This window comes from Cordyceps fumosorosea, assembly GCF_001636725.1.
Source record: "Cordyceps fumosorosea ARSEF 2679 chromosome Unknown scaffold_20, whole genome shotgun sequence".
In the NCBI taxonomy this organism is placed as follows: domain Eukaryota; kingdom Fungi; phylum Ascomycota; class Sordariomycetes; order Hypocreales; family Cordycipitaceae; genus Cordyceps; species Cordyceps fumosorosea.
The window spans coordinates 437,481-455,011 of record NW_017387320.1 but is presented as its reverse complement, the minus strand read 5'-3'; the positions used below and the strand labels follow the sequence as shown (position 1 = coordinate 455,011).

At 58.3% G+C, this 17,531-nt stretch overlaps 9 protein-coding genes across 9 annotated transcripts; 2 read left to right on the top strand and 7 right to left on the bottom strand.

The window, feature by feature from the left end:
* Positions 1–34: 34 nt before the first annotated feature.
* Positions 35–289, top strand: ISF_07222 (hypothetical protein; the record flags this gene model as incomplete). The annotated part of the gene is made up of 1 exon (XM_018850825.1): positions 35–289. The coding sequence occupies one exon, from the start codon at positions 35–37 to the stop codon at positions 287–289; it is 255 nt and encodes an 84-aa protein (XP_018702103.1).
* A 344-nt stretch (positions 290–633) lies between these two features.
* Positions 634–2,019, bottom strand: ISF_07221 (hypothetical protein; the record flags this gene model as incomplete). The annotated part of the gene is made up of 1 exon (XM_018850824.1): positions 634–2,019. The coding sequence occupies one exon, from the start codon at positions 2,017–2,019 to the stop codon at positions 634–636; it is 1,386 nt and encodes a 461-aa protein (XP_018702102.1).
* Positions 2,020–2,577: 558 nt separating this feature from the next.
* Positions 2,578–2,862, bottom strand: ISF_07220 (hypothetical protein; the record flags this gene model as incomplete). The annotated part of the gene is made up of 1 exon (XM_018850823.1): positions 2,578–2,862. One exon carries the CDS (start codon positions 2,860–2,862, stop codon positions 2,578–2,580), a length of 285 nt encoding a protein of 94 aa, XP_018702101.1.
* An 822-nt stretch (positions 2,863–3,684) lies between these two features.
* On the bottom strand, positions 3,685–4,428 carry ISF_07219 (Concanavalin A-like lectin/glucanase; the record flags this gene model as incomplete). The annotated part of the gene is made up of 1 exon (XM_018850822.1): positions 3,685–4,428. The coding sequence occupies one exon, from the start codon at positions 4,426–4,428 to the stop codon at positions 3,685–3,687; it is 744 nt and encodes a 247-aa protein (XP_018702100.1).
* Positions 4,429–5,761: 1,333 nt separating this feature from the next.
* On the bottom strand, positions 5,762–6,790 carry ISF_07218 (hypothetical protein; the record flags this gene model as incomplete). Its single annotated transcript, XM_018850821.1, has 2 exons — positions 5,762–6,346; positions 6,425–6,790. The coding sequence occupies 2 exons, from the start codon at positions 6,788–6,790 to the stop codon at positions 5,762–5,764; spliced, it is 951 nt and encodes a 316-aa protein (XP_018702099.1).
* Positions 6,791–8,142: 1,352 nt separating this feature from the next.
* Positions 8,143–8,660, bottom strand: ISF_07217 (hypothetical protein; the record flags this gene model as incomplete). The annotated part of the gene is made up of 4 exons (XM_018850820.1): positions 8,143–8,257; positions 8,321–8,374; positions 8,430–8,509; positions 8,577–8,660. 4 exons carry the CDS (start codon positions 8,658–8,660, stop codon positions 8,143–8,145), a joined length of 333 nt encoding a protein of 110 aa, XP_018702098.1.
* Positions 8,661–10,573: 1,913 nt separating this feature from the next.
* Positions 10,574–11,683, bottom strand: ISF_07216 (dehydrogenase/reductase SDR family; the record flags this gene model as incomplete). Its single annotated transcript, XM_018850819.1, has 1 exon — positions 10,574–11,683. One exon carries the CDS (start codon positions 11,681–11,683, stop codon positions 10,574–10,576), a length of 1,110 nt encoding a protein of 369 aa, XP_018702097.1.
* An 865-nt stretch (positions 11,684–12,548) lies between these two features.
* Positions 12,549–14,605, bottom strand: ISF_07215 (ATPase, AAA-type, core; the record flags this gene model as incomplete). Its single annotated transcript, XM_018850818.1, has 2 exons — positions 12,549–14,221; positions 14,287–14,605. The coding sequence occupies 2 exons, from the start codon at positions 14,603–14,605 to the stop codon at positions 12,549–12,551; spliced, it is 1,992 nt and encodes a 663-aa protein (XP_018702096.1).
* A 711-nt stretch (positions 14,606–15,316) lies between these two features.
* Positions 15,317–17,399, top strand: ISF_07214 (Heterokaryon incompatibility; the record flags this gene model as incomplete). The annotated part of the gene is made up of 3 exons (XM_018850817.1): positions 15,317–16,036; positions 16,100–16,554; positions 16,676–17,399. The coding sequence occupies 3 exons, from the start codon at positions 15,317–15,319 to the stop codon at positions 17,397–17,399; spliced, it is 1,899 nt and encodes a 632-aa protein (XP_018702095.1).
* Between the last annotated feature and the right edge of the window lie 132 nt (positions 17,400–17,531).

Below are 17,531 nucleotides of genomic sequence, written 5' to 3'. Positions count from 1 at the left end.
ACACACACACACACACACACACACACTCGCAAACATGTACTCTGCCGAGCTCGTCTACGTCGCCCCCTACCTCATGTCCGCCGAGAAGCGCCGTGAGGTGAACCGCATCAACAGCGCCGCCTCGTCGCGCAAGAACTCCCTCGCCGACGCCTCGGCCGCCACCTCGGCCGCCCCTTCGCGCGCCGCCTCGCCCACCCGCGATGGCAGCAGCAAGAAGGAGAAGAAGCAGCACAAGCACGACCAGCTGCAGTCGGCCGTCAAGATGAGCATGAACTCGCGCCTCCTCTAAGCGAACATGGCTTTCGCGCTCTTGACGACGCCTGAAGTTGGACTTTGGCAACAACTCTGGTAGCCCCTCGCGGGGCCGAACCATCTCTGGAAATGATATACACGCGTTGCATTGGGAAAACCGGATATTTAAAAGTTTTTGGTCGAGCTCTTGTTCCTGCGTGGAACACAGCGAGTTGGAAGCATAATGATAATATAATAATATACATGTATAATGATATTCTAATATTCACGATTTCACAACTCGTTATCCGCTATACATGTGATTGGCAGCATGCCATAAACTGTCGCAATTAGTACTCGCGTCATCTCACGTCGTATCCAAATTGCTGTTCTATATTTATCCTAAAAATGCACGCTTCGCTTCTTATTCACCTTGTGATCCTTATCGTCCTTGCCGTGCAGCAGCGATCCCAGCGCCGTGCCCAGCTTGTACGCGCGCCCGTGTTGCTGCTGCGCCTGCTGCGCCGGCATCGTGTAGCTGCTGCCGCTCCCTCCCGGCGGTCCCGTGCTGTTCGGTCGCGGCGGGGGCGCCGCCTGTCCCGAGGCGCCGCCGAACCACCCACCGCTGCCGCCTTGCGCCCCGGGTCGCGGCGGCAGCGAGGGCGTTTCCGCCGGCAGGCCGTACTGCCGCCGCAGGCGCTCCGTCTCCTCGTCGACCTCGGCCTGCTTCCGCCGGCGGCGCTCCTCCTCCTCGCGCTCCAGCATGGCCTGGATGCGCCGCTGCTCCTCCTGGTCGCGGCGGTCGCGGTCCCGCGACTTGCGCTCCTCCTCAGCCACCATGGCTTGCAGCCGCTTGGTCTCGGTGTCGATGGCAGCCTGTTGCTGCGCGTCGCGACCGCCGGCTGGCGACGGACGGCCGGAGGAGCTTGGTGGTGGTGGTGGGAGCGCACCGGACGCGAACGCCGCTTGTGCCGGCGGCGATGATGACGTGGGACTCGTGGCGGCGTGCGTTTCTGTCGAGCCGACGGGTACGGGGGCGCCGGATGTGTTGAAGGGGTTCTGCTTGGGCATCAGGTAGAGGTCGCGTATGACCTCGGCGCTTAGCAGCAGCACGACCTCGAGGCCCTTGCGGTCCTCGACCTCGACGCGAGCCATGTTGGGCTCGTAGATGGTCACTGTGCTCTGCTTGGAGGACGCGTGGTACATGGCGATGGTGATGTCAGGCTCCTTGCTCTTCTTCCCGCCGAAGCTGCGGCCCGTCATGTAGCACGTCATGTCCTTGCTCAGGCGCGAGTCGCGCTTCCAGCGGAACAGCACTTTGGGGGTCAGCTCGGCGAGGCCGGCCGACGCGCTGTCCTGGTCGATCTGGGAGGCGCTGGGCGGCTTGAAGGTCTGCTCGGGCATCTCAAACTCCCAGGAGTCGGACTTGAAGCTGCTCCTCTGTAGGCGCAGCGGGACAGTCTGGTCCGGGTTGTAGAGCGACACGGGCAGCGCATCGGGGATTATGGGGACGACGGTAGACACGCCGCCCTGGGCGCGCAACTCGGCGGCGGAGAGCGAGGGCTGGGTCCATTGCGGGCGCACCAGGACCTCGCCGTAGATGACAGAGGAGTAGTGGACGTCGACGAGGCCGAGGGCGTACTGGTTCTTGGCCTGGCCGGGGGGCGGGCGCTTGAGAAGGTACTCGGCGGCGGGCTCGGAGCCGTTGTGGGTGAAGTAGAGGAGGGTGTGCAGCGGGTTGTCGGAGGAGGGCTGGAAGCGAAACGTGGGGAGGCTGTCGTCGAGCATGACGGACAGCTCGTGGTTGAGTGGCTGCGGTCGGTCTGTCGGTTCGGGTCTGTGGTGGAGGTGTGAAAGCAAAGGATGAGGCGGTAGGGGGTAATGCTGAAGAAGAGGCAGTTAGGTGGTGAAGGAGTGGTGGTGGTAGTCGTGGTCGCTGAAGTTGAAGAAAGGATGTAGTAGATGCAATGTGATAATGTGACAATGGACAATGACGACAGTGCGGTGACGCAGCAGCTCCAGGTAGGGAGGGGCTGGGGGCTGGGGTACTTGGTAATAAGCTGCCACAGCCGCCTGCGACACATGCCATGCTGCGCCACGCTGCCTGCTGCCGACTGACTGCAGATGAGGGGCAGACAAGCCCACTCACTGAACCAGTGGTTGTGGTTAGGCAGTTTCTGCTAATATCAATAGCAATCGCCCGAATCCGCCTTGGGCGTGGGTGCCTTTGATGAAGTGAACGCTTTGCTCTCTCTTTGCCGAGTTGGTGTCACTATCAGGTAGGACGGATCGTTGAATGGCGCTCGGCGCTCGGCCCTCGGCGCTCACATGGCCGCCAGCGCTTCACTATTGTGTCTCGCTCGCCGCCGCTGCCGACTGCGACGGAAGCACGGGTACCAGCAGCAGCACGCCAGCGCAACCGGGACGCCGATGGCGATGCCGATGAAGAAGCCGCGCAAGATCTTGTCCGAGGTACCGCCGGTTTCTGAGAGTCTCCTGAGCTGCGAAAACGGATCCGATGAGAGGTCTTGGTCGCTGACCCCGTTCGTTATGGATCTCGCAGGCATTGTGGGCAATCTGAGGGGCTGTCGTCGTGTCACACGTGTGTTCCTTCCCTTTCCACCGCAACATGCAGCAATGTTGATGCGAAAATAGTGTATTTCAACTGCACGAATTTACGCAGCGCCTCCTCTTGACTGCGTGACAGATGCCTAGCCTGAAGCATGCGAGACATTGGTTCAGCCCATCTTGGCAGAGCCTGCCAATGGTAGTGGAAAAGTGCCGAGGAGAAAGCCAAGCAGCCACAGTGCTTTTCGATGGTGTGTGATTCCGCCCGCCTGTTCACGCGTCCCTACTACGTATGTACACAGTTGGCAATGGAGAGGCGCAGCCAAGAAAGCAAGCCACTTGCTATATGGTACACTACACTGAAACCACGGCATAATAAAAGACGCCCCGTCCATAACGTATGCCTACCCACCAACTTATGCTTGATCGATAATGGAGTGCTCTTGTGGCGCCAGCCAAGCTACTGAAAACCGCGCCAACGTTAGCTTGCGCGACAACTGTTGGGTTGGGCGATCCGGAGAACTGCCTACTATATTCAGCCAAGGCTAGAACTGAGTCTTTTTGTCCTTGGTCATGATCGCCAGGCACTCACTAATAAAAAGGGCGTCGAGAGAGCTGCTGCAGGCAGATTCAAGCCGAGGTGCTTACTGGCGGTTACCGCAGAGGGCCTCTTCCACCACCTACACCATGTTACATGCATGACCAGCAGACTCCCCCTCGCAAGCACATTTGACACAATTTTATAACGCTTGATAATGGACGTTGCTGATTCTGTTCAACCCAGTTTATTGACACTCGTGAACACTATATATATATATGTAAATATGTACCTAGAAAAGGACATGTCCTGTTCTGCAATATCTAGCATCTGGCAAAGTGCCTGCCTTAGTTGCCGATGTACTTGACAAAGACGTTTCCGTCGTTGTCGACGCTGGACTGGGTGACGATGGTGCCGTCGTCGAGCTTGATGTTGATGAGCTCCGAGCCGGCCGCCGTGACCGAGGTGCCGGGGCCCGACGCGACCGTGTTGGTGAACTCGATGGTGCCCCAGTTGACCAGCGGCACCGGCTTGCCGTTCTCCTGGAAGTCCTCCACGATCCACTCGGCGTCGCTCTCGCACAGCGGGTACCGGGTCTCGCCCGTGAACGTCTGCGAGACGCTCTTGCCGGTGGTCAGGTTCTCGATGAGGGTGGTGCCCGAGGTGGTGGACGTGGCGTTGACCGTCATGCGGACGGTGTCGCCGCCCGAGACGCCCAGGTTGGTGTCGTAGTCCTGCATGTTGTACTGCCACCACTCGGTCCACACCCAGAAGGAGCCGTCGCCGTAGCAGACGATGCCCGTCTGCAGGATCGCGGTGCCGCAGTTGTTGCCGTCGATGCCCACCCAGATGTCGCCGGAGCCCTTGGGGTTGTTCTGGTCGTTGAGGGTGGGGAGGACGACGGTGCCCTGAACAAAGTTCCAGGTGCCAGAGTCGGCCTCCTGGATGGCGCCGGACCAGCCGCGCGAGGTCAGGTCGCGCTTGTGCTTGTGCTGAGGCACCGACACGGAGTTGGCGAGGTTGCCGGAGCTCGTGGGCGCGGCGGCGACGCTGCCGACGGTGGCGAGGGCCAGGATCAGAGACTTGAACATGTCTGCGACTTGTAGCTTGTAGCTAGAGTTGAGGAGTGGAAGGAAGAGGAGTGAGGAAGCTGGGCTGTGATGGACTTGGGAATTACAGCGAGGGCATCGTCGGTTTATATAGACGTCTCGAGAGCTCGGTAGTATTCTTACAGACTCCTATTACTTAAAGTGTTTACATGGCACAGGCCATCCTCTTTGCTATTATTAGAGGGCCAAGACGGGGACAGTCGTTCGACGCCTCCGTGGGACTTCCTCATATGGCAGGTTTGTTCCCGGAATTGTCATGATGTACCAGATTGATGACTCGCGAGTTGGTCAACGGCATTATTCATCCCCATTTATCGGTGTCTTCTCCATCCAGAAGTGAGCATGCTTTGTCAATTGCCTGACACACAAGGCCTATGCTGCCGGTCGGCAACCGACGAGAAATTCCCATTTGGGAGGGTCAGAGGGTAGCAACGACGCAGATCTTGGCAGCTTACTGGTAGTAGAAGAGATAGGAACAATAGGCCCGGAATATAAAATATCAGGGACGAGAATCAACCCATACATGTGTTTCACTAGCTTGAAAGCCGATGCCGGACTTCCGTCTAAGACGTTGGCTTACCTGCCTGATGTGGAAGCTCGCTGCCAAATATATCCACTCGGCACTTTTCACGCCCAACGACGGCTGATGTGCCTACGGGTAACTGATCGCCAGAACTCGCCGACGATCCATCGCGTTTCGAGTTAAGCCCTCTCAACGGACGAGTTGTTTGGCCCGCAAGTCTTAGAAATTGTAGACGGAGGTTGAATGTGCAAGTCGGCGTTACCTTGGATCCTCGGAGACCTTGTGGAATTGTAAAACAAAACCAACAGGTAAGACCAGGGCTTCCTGGGGCTCAGCAAGACCAATAGATGCACTGTCAGATCTCTGCCAACCCCGCGGTACGATCACTGTGCGGGTACGCCGGGTTTATGGCGATCTTGCCAAGGCAAATTAATTAGATGACGTTATTTACTGACACACGGCAACAGCGGCTGTCAGCTGCTTGGCAGCAAGCCAACTTGCCCACAAAGGAGACTAATCGCTTTACGTATGGGAAACACGTACGCTGTGATGTGAGACGCGTAGGCGCGACATGTGTCCCGATTATTCACAATTTGTAGTTCTATTAATAACTCTGCTCTCTAGCAAGACTGGAGCATTATCTATTCGTATCCATCAAGGACGGAGCGCCAACACGGTGGCGAACCAAGTAAACTTTTATACCTTGTTGCTCTTCCACGTTCTCGGCAGTTGCCACGCAAATACCTCTTCCTGAACGTTGACGCAACAAGTTTCGCTTCGAGGCGCAAAATATTACAACGTGGCACTCGGCCCTTGCTGCCTCTGCTCGTACCGCAACGCCGGATCCTTGCCCGGCTCCCAGTGCCGCGCGCCGCCGACCCGCTCCTGGTACAGCGCCGTGCCGTCAAAGATGTCTACCCGCCCCTCCTCGCTCCCCGAATACACCCCCCCGCGGCTATCCACCCGCTCGCTCGGGTGCGCCTGGTGCCGGACGATGGTGATCAGGCGGTTGAGGATGGAGAACTCGATCTTGAGCTTGACGCCGTAGACGCACGGCTTGAGCGCGGCCTGCAGGTAGAAGAGGTCGGCGCACTGGATGCCGAGCAGCGTGACGTCGAGGGCGATGATGACGACGTTGACGAGGGCGAGGTGCCGGAGCACGGAGAAGCGCTCGTCGGAGCGCGCCGAGTCGCGCGTGGCGGAGGAGGAGAGGGAGAAGAAGCGCTGACGGAGGGGGAGGACGTCGCGGAGGTGCCGGTAGGTCTGGATGATGTAGAGCATGCTGAGGGCGGTTTCTTGGGCAAAGTAGACGAAGAGCTGGACGCGGTCCCATTTCATGTTGAACCGGCGAAGCGCGGGATTCACGTTTGTGGCTTGCTGGATGGTGTGTCAGTCAGTCGCCCAGCTTCTCGGGATGGGGTTTGTCTTGGCAGAGAAATCCCTGCGTTTACTTACAGCCAACACACCGATGACCATGGTCGGTATGGCAAAGACGATCGAGGTGAAGATGAGTATGTATTTTATGATTCGCAGCGTATTGGTCGCGCGCATGAGCAGGTGCAGCCGCGAGTACAGCACCCAGCTCTGCGGGATGACCATGAGGAACCAGGTGATGTAGATGAGGACGAGCGCCGGCACTGGGTCCTTCCAGACGTGAAAGTCGGCGAGGAGCATGAACAGGGGCTGCGTGATGACGCCCCAGGAGGCTATCGCGCACGACCAAAAGTAGAGACCCTTCTTGCGCTTGAAGAGCAGGAAGAGAGATACGTTGATCTCGATGCCGATGAACCATGACACGGCGGCCAGGCCGGCCATGGCCATTGAGAGAGGCAGGTCCTTTTCAAGGTCCTGCATCGGGATGCGTTTTCCTTTTTTTTTTCCTTCTTTGATGTTTCCGAGGATTACTTAGCGAATGTCGATGATGGACTCTATGTCAACGTTGACGTCGTCGGGTAACGAGAGAAGAAGGACATTGGCGGAGTTTGGCGACGCCTCACAACAGAGCTCTGCGCATGTGAGCTCTGTCGAGACAGTCGAGAGGCACGTATATCGTTGTCGCGCGTCTTATGTTTCTCAGCGCCTCAGGTGCGCGCAGAGGACTTGCGATGCGTTGAGCGCGCTGATGGCATAGCCTCGACTCGTAGCTTGGCAACGACGGAGAATGTTGAAGGTTGAAGGGACGAAGAATGACGGAAGCTTAGCTTCAGCATGTAAAATGTGGGCATCGCAGAAACCTATAACTTAGTTAAAGGGGGGGTTAATACTATACCAAGTTAGGAGATCGACAAGACGCGATGCGCCGCCATTTCGCCCCTGCCGAAACTGCCAACTGGAGTTTCATGAATCGAGGACCCGAGGGGAGACGAGAGCGCCTAGCCAGTTCCGGACTGAGTTTTCTGGCCCGCGCCACTTGTAAGTTGAGGTGTCTGACACTTGTGACGGGCTGGTTGTAGCAGATGGAGTTGCATCGCCTCAGAGCTCTTGCATCAGGACGAAACAGCACCACAAGACAGAGACAGGCTGAAGCTATAAGGGACTTCCTTCTCCTTACTGTCTATGATGACAGATTGCTCGACAAGTGATTAACTACCGTAGACAGGGCTTAAATGCCTTTCAATGGCTAACCAAGTTGTTAGTTAGTTAGCTAGTGTACAAGAAACACCGGTTGGTGGCGCAGCCTAGATTAACGGACCCTTTGTTTTCAGCACGCGGTCCAGTTATCGACCTCTGACGGGACGGCGTGGCTGTGATCCTTTTCGCTAGATCAGCCAGCGAACGTAAACTCCCCGTCAACCCATGTCGAGGCGATGAGAGCTTGTCCGCCATAACTGCCATAACTGAGCGCCACTGTCAAGACGTTGCGCCAATGAACCGAGGCGGCTGCACAACAGGCCAGTTCCTACCCTCGACCACTACTACTATGACTTGTTACCGCGTGGAAAATAACGGCGGGTTGCCAATCATGTTGAATTCTATTAGCCATGCGGTCTGACCAGCTAAATTGAAACTAGGACAATGCATCAGACAGCCGCCTCCAGTCCATTACCAGAGTCAACATCAAACCGTTGACTCTGTCAACGTGGTTCGTCGTGCCACTAGCTGGTCCGGTTTTCCTCTTCAAGAGTCAGACCCTGGTTGAGGCGAATCGAGGCAGAGCCGACAAAGCCGCAACTTTAGTCACGGATCTCGACGCGGTACGATCCGATTCTTCTCTTCGGATCGACCTTCTTCTTGCCGCCGGTTGGTCCTTCGACAGTCAGGCTCGGGTTGCCATTCGGCCAGGTATCACTGCGATGAAGCGTCAGCATGTACGATGTGGACGTTGCTTTGGATGCTCTCCCGGTCACTTACGCCCAGCCGTAGAGCGTCACCTTGCGGCCCTTGATCTCGATGCCCTGAATCTTGCTGCGAGAGCGGTTAGCGAGGGGTGGAAGCCGATGGGGAAGCCGGGCTTGCTTACGGAGAGCCGGCCAGGGTGAAGCTGGTGCCGATGGGGACGTCCATGGTCCGGTCGCGCCCGTTGTCAACGTCCCATTTGACCTGTGGTAAATTGTTAACCGTCTGTCTGGCATTGGCTTCCGATCTCTGGTTCCATCCACGTACGTACCCAAACGGTCTCGCTGTTGGTCGGGGTCTGGCCGTCGAACATCTCCTCGCTGATTTCCTGGGGTTCTTTGGTGGGAGTAGTCATCTTGGAAGGTATAGTAGATGTAACTGCTTGTATAGAAGAAGAGGCTGGTCTGATGGTAGTGTGATGAGTAGTGTGATGAGTAGTGTGATGAAGGTGATGATGAGAGTGGATGGGTTGGGACGGACGTCTACTCTTTTTATGCAATTTCCAGGCTCGGCCTGCCTCAGCGCATTGTCTATCTACTCACCAATCATCAGTTCTTGCTGTTGAGAAAGTTACTCCCACAGGTAACCCCGCTCTTGATGCTCGTTCATGTCTTAGTGTGTTCTATCTTGCGCCCGAATGTATGGCAAGAGCACTGCAGCCGCAGCCTTCTGCAGTAAAGAGAGCATAAAATACGGGACACACAAGGTTCAGCTACATACTCGCAAGCCACAGTCAAGAAACTGTCACGAATACTCATTGGAGTAGTGCGTACCAAGTGCTTGCACAAAAAGCAATGTCTTTGGCGCAGCAACGGAGAGGATTCAGCTACATACTCTCAAGCCACATGAGAGCAGCTCTTACGAATATTTATGAGATTCCTGCGCACCAGTGCTTGCACAGAATGCAGTGTCTCAGGTGCAGTCCTACAGAAATCTACATTCTACCAATTATTAAGGAATCTAGCAAATTTACTGTGCGTCCGTCCTTGCAATCAGACGTGTAGATCTACTCGGCCAGCCTCGGGCATCGACGCTCGGGGCGGCGCGTGTCGCGGCATCGTCAGACATCAAGATGCTGGACATCAAGATGCTGCTCGGGCAGCACACGTATATCATCTACCCAGTATCCATAAATGAGATTGCTCGGTGGACGGCCCGAGCCGGCTACCCTGGGACATCTGATGCCACCCCCTCGTCTCTCGATGGGCTGCCTGCGCCATGTAGTGCAGAAGTACCACATACCCTGCGTATGATTTCAAAGCGGGGAGCTCAACGCTGACAAGTAGCTTGCTACTGAGGGGTTGCTGCTTCATCGCAAGCCGCGGGGTTACGTCTTTACTTGAAGGTTATCATTCCGAGACACTCGCGATTGTCGACCGTCCCATGCACAAGTAAACATACAGGGGAGAGGAGACTTGTGGCAATCAAGCCCCAGGCCACAAACCGCAAGCATGGGCTTCCTCAAACAATCTGTTCAGTTGTTGTGCCAACGTTTGGTCTTTGGCAAGGTGACTTATTAGTAAACGGAAGTTGAGCTTGCCCAGATCCGCGTTGGGCTGAATTGGGCTATGCAGATCAACTATTCTGTGTCATTAGCTAATAGTAGGGGTCTAGCCGAGACATTTAGATTGACATTTCCCTGCCCGCTGGATGACAAACTGCATGATGCGCAAATACGGAGTCTCTTTGCATAGCTGACGAAACATTTCCTGTGTGCCACGTCCTTGAGAAACATGGTCATAACATGTAGGCAAAAAAAAAAAAAAATATTTAACGGGAATGGATAGGATCTTCCCGCCTTCCCCCAACAGCAGCAGTGGCAGTAGGCCTTGTTAGAAAGGTGGCTGGCTGTTTCTGAGGTTTCTTCAGCGAGATGCAGCTCAGCCTCTCGCATAGACTACTCTTGACCTTACTCGGAACGTGTGCGCGTTGAGGCGATGAAGTGGTTGATGGACTCTCGGGCAGCTGGGTTTTGGCGGTCCCCATCACGGCCAACGACGGAGGTTGGATCATGATCCTCTTCGTGAGATCAGCCAGCAAAGTTGACATCACGCGTGAAAAGGCCATGTCTTATGTCAGTAGTTTATTTATTGCCCGTGGCTGGCCTAGCTAACAGTAACCCAAAACTGGAAATAGGTGTCGCCTACACCGAGAGCATGTTGCCAGCGAGAGTGTATTGCCACGTGCAGAGAAATGGCCGTAAAGCCTTTCGTATTCGTACACAAAGTTCTAATAGGAGGAAGCTAACTCAAGGAAAAATCATGCTCGTCACTTTCTGGCAGTGCCGCGCTTCTTGTCCGCGTTCATTTTTGCCGTCCGGGCGCCGAGGACGTCGTGGATGAGGACCTGGAGCCAGGTCGGCCAGCCGCGCACGGCCGAGGTGCCGGCCGACGACTTGGGGATGATGACCTGGCCGCCCCTGCGCGCAAAGATGCGCTCCGTCGTGTCGGCGGCGACCTGCTCCGGCGTGAGCATCCGCACGCCGCCGTCCTTGAGGTGCTGCTCAAAGTCCGTCAGCAGCGGGGTGGCGACGAAGTTGGGGTGGACGACGGTGGCCAGCACGTTGGGCGCGTCGTAGGCGTGGCGCAGCTCCGTCCGCAGCGCCTCGTGGAAGGCCAGCGCCGACGCCTTGGTCGCGCCGTAGTCGGCGTGGCCCGGCAGGCTGACAAAGGACGCGACGGACGCGATGGTGACGACGTGGCCCTTGTCGGCGCGGATCATGGCCGGCAGGAACTGCTGGCAGGTGAGCCAGTGGCACATGGTGTTGACGCCAAAGATGCGGCGCAGCGCGTCCTCGGAGATGTCGAGGATGTTGGTGGGCACCGCGATGCCCGCGTTGTTGATGAGGATGGTCGGGTCGCCGAGGTCCGCGCGGATCGCGGCGGCCACCTCGGCCACGGACGCGGACGAGGTGACGTCGCACTTGTAGTAGCGCACGCCGTCGTCGCGCGCCAGCTCGCGCGGCGCTGGCTGCACGTCGAGGACGGCGACGCGGACGCGCCGGGCGCGCAGCTTGTGCACGATGGCCAGGCCGATGCCGCTGCAGCCGCCGGTGACGACGGCGACCTCGCGCGGCCAGTCCCAGCCGGGCGCGGGGCCCCACCGCCACGCGTTGGCCGCCATGTCGCTGAGCTTGCGGTTGACGGCGCGGACGAGGCCAATGCCCAAGAGCACCTGGAGGACCGTCTTGGCCGTGGTCAGGTCCTGGTTGGCAGGCAGGGAGACGCGCTGCAGAGTCTGGGCGAGGACGTGCGGGGGCGCGCGCAGCAGGAAGGCGAGCAGCGCGCCGGAGACGACGGGGTTGAAGCCGAGGCCGACAACGCCGCCGACGGCCTTTGCGATGCGCGAGTGCTCGAGGGAGTAGAGAACGCCAGACATGGTGGGGGGGAAGCCGGGACAGAGTTGGGCAAGGGGTTTTGACAGAAGTGAAAAGGGAAGGGAAGAGAGGGTGGGAATAAGTATATATTCTGCGGATACGTCTACGGATACTTTATTCACTTATTTAACTTCACCATTGGTCCTCTCGGCACTCGCTTGCTGCTTTGCTGCTTTTTACCTCGGAGCTTCGGGAGGATGCCAACAGCGGGAGAGGATGCGGGGAAACAAGCCAGCCCCGGGCCCGGTCGGCGGTCCCCTCCATCCAGCGCATTCAGCGCCTTCAGCGCCTTCAGCGCATTCAGCGCATTCAGCGCATTCATTGCCTGCTCCGATCCTGTGGCAGAGACTCCGCGCCCGCCCGATCAAGGTAAGATGGGGGCGGGGTTGCATTATCCCTGGTCTGCCAAGCCCTGGTTTTCCTGTGGTTCGCTGGACTTGGTCGTCCTTGGATTAATGCACGTACTGCACTGAGTAGTTGGGCGATGATAACCGACAGCAACTTACAAGAGGCTATAAAGGCGGCCTTTTTAGGCCTCATCCTCCTAGCTCGGTTCAGTAATCCTGGCACCTTCACAGCTACCCTACAGCAGGGCGGTTGTCCGGGCAAGATCGCGATCAATTCTTTCATCTGCGTATTGAAGCAAATTCATTTTGAATCTGTCTAGCTATTGTAATAAAACATCATTCCCAAATGTGTTTATAAAATGTGTCCTATTTTGTCGCCCATGTGTACATGGCCGATTCATTCTAGAGCTGTCTAGCCAGTCTCATGCGTTACCAATGTCATCAACAACGTGCAAAGAAAATCCCAATCCTCCCTTACAAATTGCTGCCCTCTCTCTCTCAGTCTAAAGGCAGTCGTCAACTATTTCTCCGGGATCTTATAGCCCTGAATCCTCAGCACCGTCTGCACATGCACAAACGCCACACCATCACCAGATCCCGTCTGCATCGCCAGCAGCTGCGCCATCTTCATGATGTTCTTGATCTGCCTTCCGTTCAGGCTGATCTCACTCAGCACCTCCAGCGCCTCATCGCCCACGCCCGTCGCCCCCGCGCGCCCCAGGAACGTGCCCCAGATGGCCCGCCGCGCCGCCTTGTCCAGGTCCGGATACTCGAGCGTAAGGTGGACGCGGCTCGCAAACGCCGCGTCCATGTCCGCCACGCGGTTCGTCGTTAGAAACAGGATGCCCTCGTAGTACTCGAGCGTCCTGAGGAAGATGGACACGATGCGGTTGCGCTCCAGGTCCGCGGAGCTGCGCGCCTCCAGGAACACGTCGCACTCGTCCAGCAGCAGCACCGCGTTCCAGTTGCTGACCATGCCCATCAGCTTGGTCAGGTTCTCGTCGACGTCGTACGACGAGCTGCCGAGGTCGCCGGCGCTCATCGCGTACAGCGGCACGCGCATCTGCTCCGCGACCACCTCCGCCGTCAGCGTCTTGCCGATGCCGGGCCCGCCGGCGAGCAGCATGATGACGCCCCGGCCCTTCCCGTGGACCACGTCATCGAAGGAGTCGCGGTGCCGCGCCTGGCTCTCCGCGAACGCGAGGATCAGCCGCTTGCGCTCCTCGGAGAGCACCAGCGAGTCGAATGCGCCCTGCTGGAACTCGATCTCGCTCATGCCGTCGACGAAGAACTGCATCCAGCGCTTGTTCTTCAGCGCGTAGCCGCGGACCACGGGTGAGGCGAGCAGCACGTGGAAGTGGTTGAGCGACGGCATGACATAGTCGGCCTGGGCCTGGTCCGCCTCATGAATCGTCTCACTGATATAAAAGGAAAAGCTGGGGTTGGCGTCGTCCCAGCGCGCGCCGTCAATCACGACGCGGCACGTCACCCGCTCGCGCGTCAGCGCCTTCTGGTCCGGCGAGTACAGCGCGACGCCGCTGTACGCCTTGTAGTGGAAGCCGCGGAGGGCCTCCCAGCGGCGGCCGCGGCCGCGCAGCTGCTCCTCGACGGCCGCGCGTTGCGGGTGGTGCTCGAGCGGGTAGCAGCTCAGCTTGGAGAAGGGCGTGGTGCCGAGAAACTGGGGGATGCGGGCCTCCTTCTCGACCCAGCCGACCTGCGCGCCATCCCAGTCAATGTAGGAGCAGGTGACGGAGTAAAACTTGCCGCACGCGGTCTCCATGTAGTTTCCGCTGTCGAAGCGGGCGGCCATGGGCTGGCCGTGCAGCTCAGTCAGGACGGTGCAGCCGGGCGTGAAGAGGAACCAGCAGTGCTCAAAGTCGACGGCCTTGTTCTTGAAGTAGTCCTGGCGCAGCTGGATCGTCGCGCCGAGCTCGTCGGTGAGGATGGCATGGAGCAGCTGCAGGTGCTCGCGGGTTGTGGCGTCGCGATCCTCGTCGGCGACGGCTTCTTCAAACTCTTCCCAGCGATGGACGAAGCACTCGAACGGTGCGTAGAACTTGAGTCTCGCAACGTCGGTGGTGATTCCGGGATAGTCCTGCATGATGTCGCCGAGGGCGCGTTTCAGCAGCGGCGACTGGATGATGAGACTGTCTATCTCGAGCGGCTTGGTAGAGCTCGCTCGCCTCGGCTTTTCTATGGTGATGTGTTAGTTATTCATTCACAAGTCCTGCCCTCGCGTCGCTCCTGCATGTACATACTCTTCCGGACAATGATTGCATATTTTTTCGTCGTCTCATTCTCCGGCGCTTCTTCAAGGTCCGAGGGTGGCTTGTCGGACCAGGATCGGTTTCCATCGGCATCAAATTTGGCGAACACGTCCTTGGTTTCAGCTACCATGCCGATGATGATTTTTTCTGCTGCCTTGGAGTCACCGTCGCCTTCCTTGGAGTCATTGTCACTGTCGACCTCCTTGGAATCGTTGTCGGCTTTCTGAGATGCATCGGTGACGGGAGTGTCGACGGCGTTTTCCGAAGCAGTCTCGGAGGCGTTGTCCGAATCTTTACGAGTCACTGCCATGGCTGCTACTGTTGAGGATTTGCTGAGGAGTCGTCAACTAATAGAATGATGGTGAAAGGACCAAGATTGCGAGACACAAGATGGAGGAAGCGGTGACTTAAAAGGCGTTGGAATCGGCATCGTCCTCGGCGAGGTGAGTCAAAGACCTGCTGTTGCCTGATGGATGGATGCATGGGTCTCTCTGCCTCATTCCAAGGAGGGCGTGCGAGGCGAATCTTGACCTGCATATCTGTCCCGCTGGGGGGCAGTGCGTACTGCCGCCTTGCAGGCACTGCCACGTAGAAAGGAACAAGGGTTCGTTACAAGGCTCGTTCGTATTGCAGTCGTCGGCCTCCAACCTTGGACGTCGAAGACGGCGGCGGTTGGAGTGCGCTGAATTTATTTACAAATAATAGAAAGAAAGTTTTGTCTTGTTTGATTTCAAGAAGATGAAGATAATCCGTTACAAAAACGAATCTTGATCTAAATTGTCATATTCTCAAATGCCGAATCTGCCTGCCGATCAGGCTGCAGGGCAGTGCTGTCACACCCCCAGAAGTGTAACAAGGCTCGGCTCGCCTTAGCCGCTCGGGCTGATCCAGAGGCCTCTCATGTCGATCAACATGAGATTAACCGATTCTCTAACTATTTATTAAGATTTTCAATCTTTTGTCTTGTATCTTTCTCACCTTTCTTCACCAACATCAGCATGTCGCATCTTCCCAGTCCACCATGCCGCGCTACCCATACCAGGCCCTGAACCTTCCCCACGAGACACGCATCGTCAACATTCAGCCCGGCAAGTTCCAAGATGATATCATCTGCTCCATTTCTCACATGCCGCTTGAAAATGCGCCCGCGCCCGAGCCGTACGAGGCCCTGAGCTATTGCTGGGGGAAAAGCACCAACGTCGAATTCATCCCGCCCGACGACACTCTCGTCGCCTACGCCTACGGCTCCGAGGACGGACAGCACGGCAGCATCCCCTTCCGCGACATGCTGGATCACCCCGAGCTTCACCGCACGTACGTCACCTTTGGAGGGCAGTTGCCGCGCGGCACCATCATCTGCGACGGCACCCCGGTAGAGGTCGGCGGCGAGCTGCATCGGGCCATACGACGCATCCGCAGCGAGGACGAGCCGCTCCGCATCTGGATCGATGCCCTCTGCATCGACCAGGACAACGTGGCGGAGAGGAACAAGCATGTCCTGGTCATGGGCGCCATCTACGCCGGCGCGGCGCACGTGCGTATCTGGCTGGGCGAGGACACGGGCGTCGAGTCGCTTGGCCTGCAGGTTCTCAGCGGCATCCTGGACATTGCGAGGGAATCCATCAGCGACGCGGAATTCAGCACTCTGCGGACCTTTGAGATACGCAAGCGCCTACTCACTAACCCGAAGACGGCAGAACTGGACTGGGAGTCGCTGGAGCTCTTGTTCAACCGAGCCTGGGTTCGTTCATCCGCGTCCCCTTTCTCGCTCTACCACATCACGACATGCTAATATGCAGTCCAGTTTCGCCGCATCTGGGTCCTCCAAGAAGCCGCCAACGCCACTCGGGCGACCGTCCACATAGGATCCGGCAGCGAGGACTGGGACTGGCTCGCACAGTCCATGCACTTTGCCAGGACCTTCAAGCTGGACACGGTTCTGCGGAGCTTCGCCATGAAGTCGCTCAGCGTCATGCAGTGGCTGCGCGACGCCCGCGCCGGGCCCAAGGCCCCGATATCCGTCCCGCTCCTCGACATCCTGGAAGAGACGCGCGTCTTCGACAGCACCGTGCCGGCCGACAAGATCTACGCCGTGCTGGCCCTCGCGTGCCGGTCCGTCCGCGTGCCGGTCGACTACGCCGCGCGCCCCGAGGACGTCTTCACCGGTCTCGCCGTCGAGTTCCTGCAGGAAACAGGGTCGCTGGACGTCCTCAGCCACTGCATGCTCCCCGCGACGACGTCGAGCCTGCGCCTCCCCTCGTGGGTGCCGGACTGGGGCCGAGCCGCTACGGTCGCGCGGGCTCCGGGCGAGCGCCGCGGGGACTGCGACGCCGCGGGTCAGCGTCGACGCGGACCGCGGCGAGCTGCGCGTCTGGGGTAGGCTGCTGGCGACCGTCGAGGCCATCGAGAGCACGAGGGCGATCACGCGGCTGGCCGACACGCCCGAGGGCATGGGCGCGCCGACGTACGGTCTGCGGAGGGTGGACGCCGGCACGGCCAGCCTCCCGCACGGCACGAGCCTGCCGGAGCGGAACCACAGCAGACGGCTACACCACATGGGCGAGGCCAGGGCCGCGCTCCTCGACATTTACGGCGTCGCCTCGCCGGGCGGCGCTCCGACGCCGGAGGTGCGCGAAGCCATGGCGCGGACGTTTGCGTGCGGCCGCACGCGGGAGCAGGCCCCTCTCGGGCCGGACTTTCTACTGGGCTTCGACTTGCACGGCATGGTGACCTGCGCGGATGAGACGTTCGAGGGCGCGTGCCGCTGGATGGTGCAGGAGGCGACGGGCGCGAGCGAGACGTCCCGGGAGGGCCGCGCGTTTCATAAGAGGATGACTCGGGCGTACGAGCAGCTGGCGGGGTCGCACGAGAGGTGGTGCTTCAACAGGCGGTTCGCGAGGACGACGAGGGGGCTCGGGTGGGTGGTCAATGGCGCGCAGATCGGCGACGTGGTGGTGCTGCTGTACGGGGGAAACTATCCGTTTGTGCTGCGCGAGCAGGGAAAGGACAGGTACGTGATGGTGGGTGATTGCTATCTTGACCAGTACATGGACGGTGAGGGTTTGGGGTCTGAATTTGAGGAGCAAGAGTTTGTCATTATCTAGGTCTCTCTCGGTCGTTCCATCTGTGCCGCGGCAGTCTACATCCCCTCCCCCTTCTTCCCCATCCATCTCTAATTACATGTCCATATCTCTATTATTGCAAATGTCCAATCGAAAATCCAAATCGCCATTTCC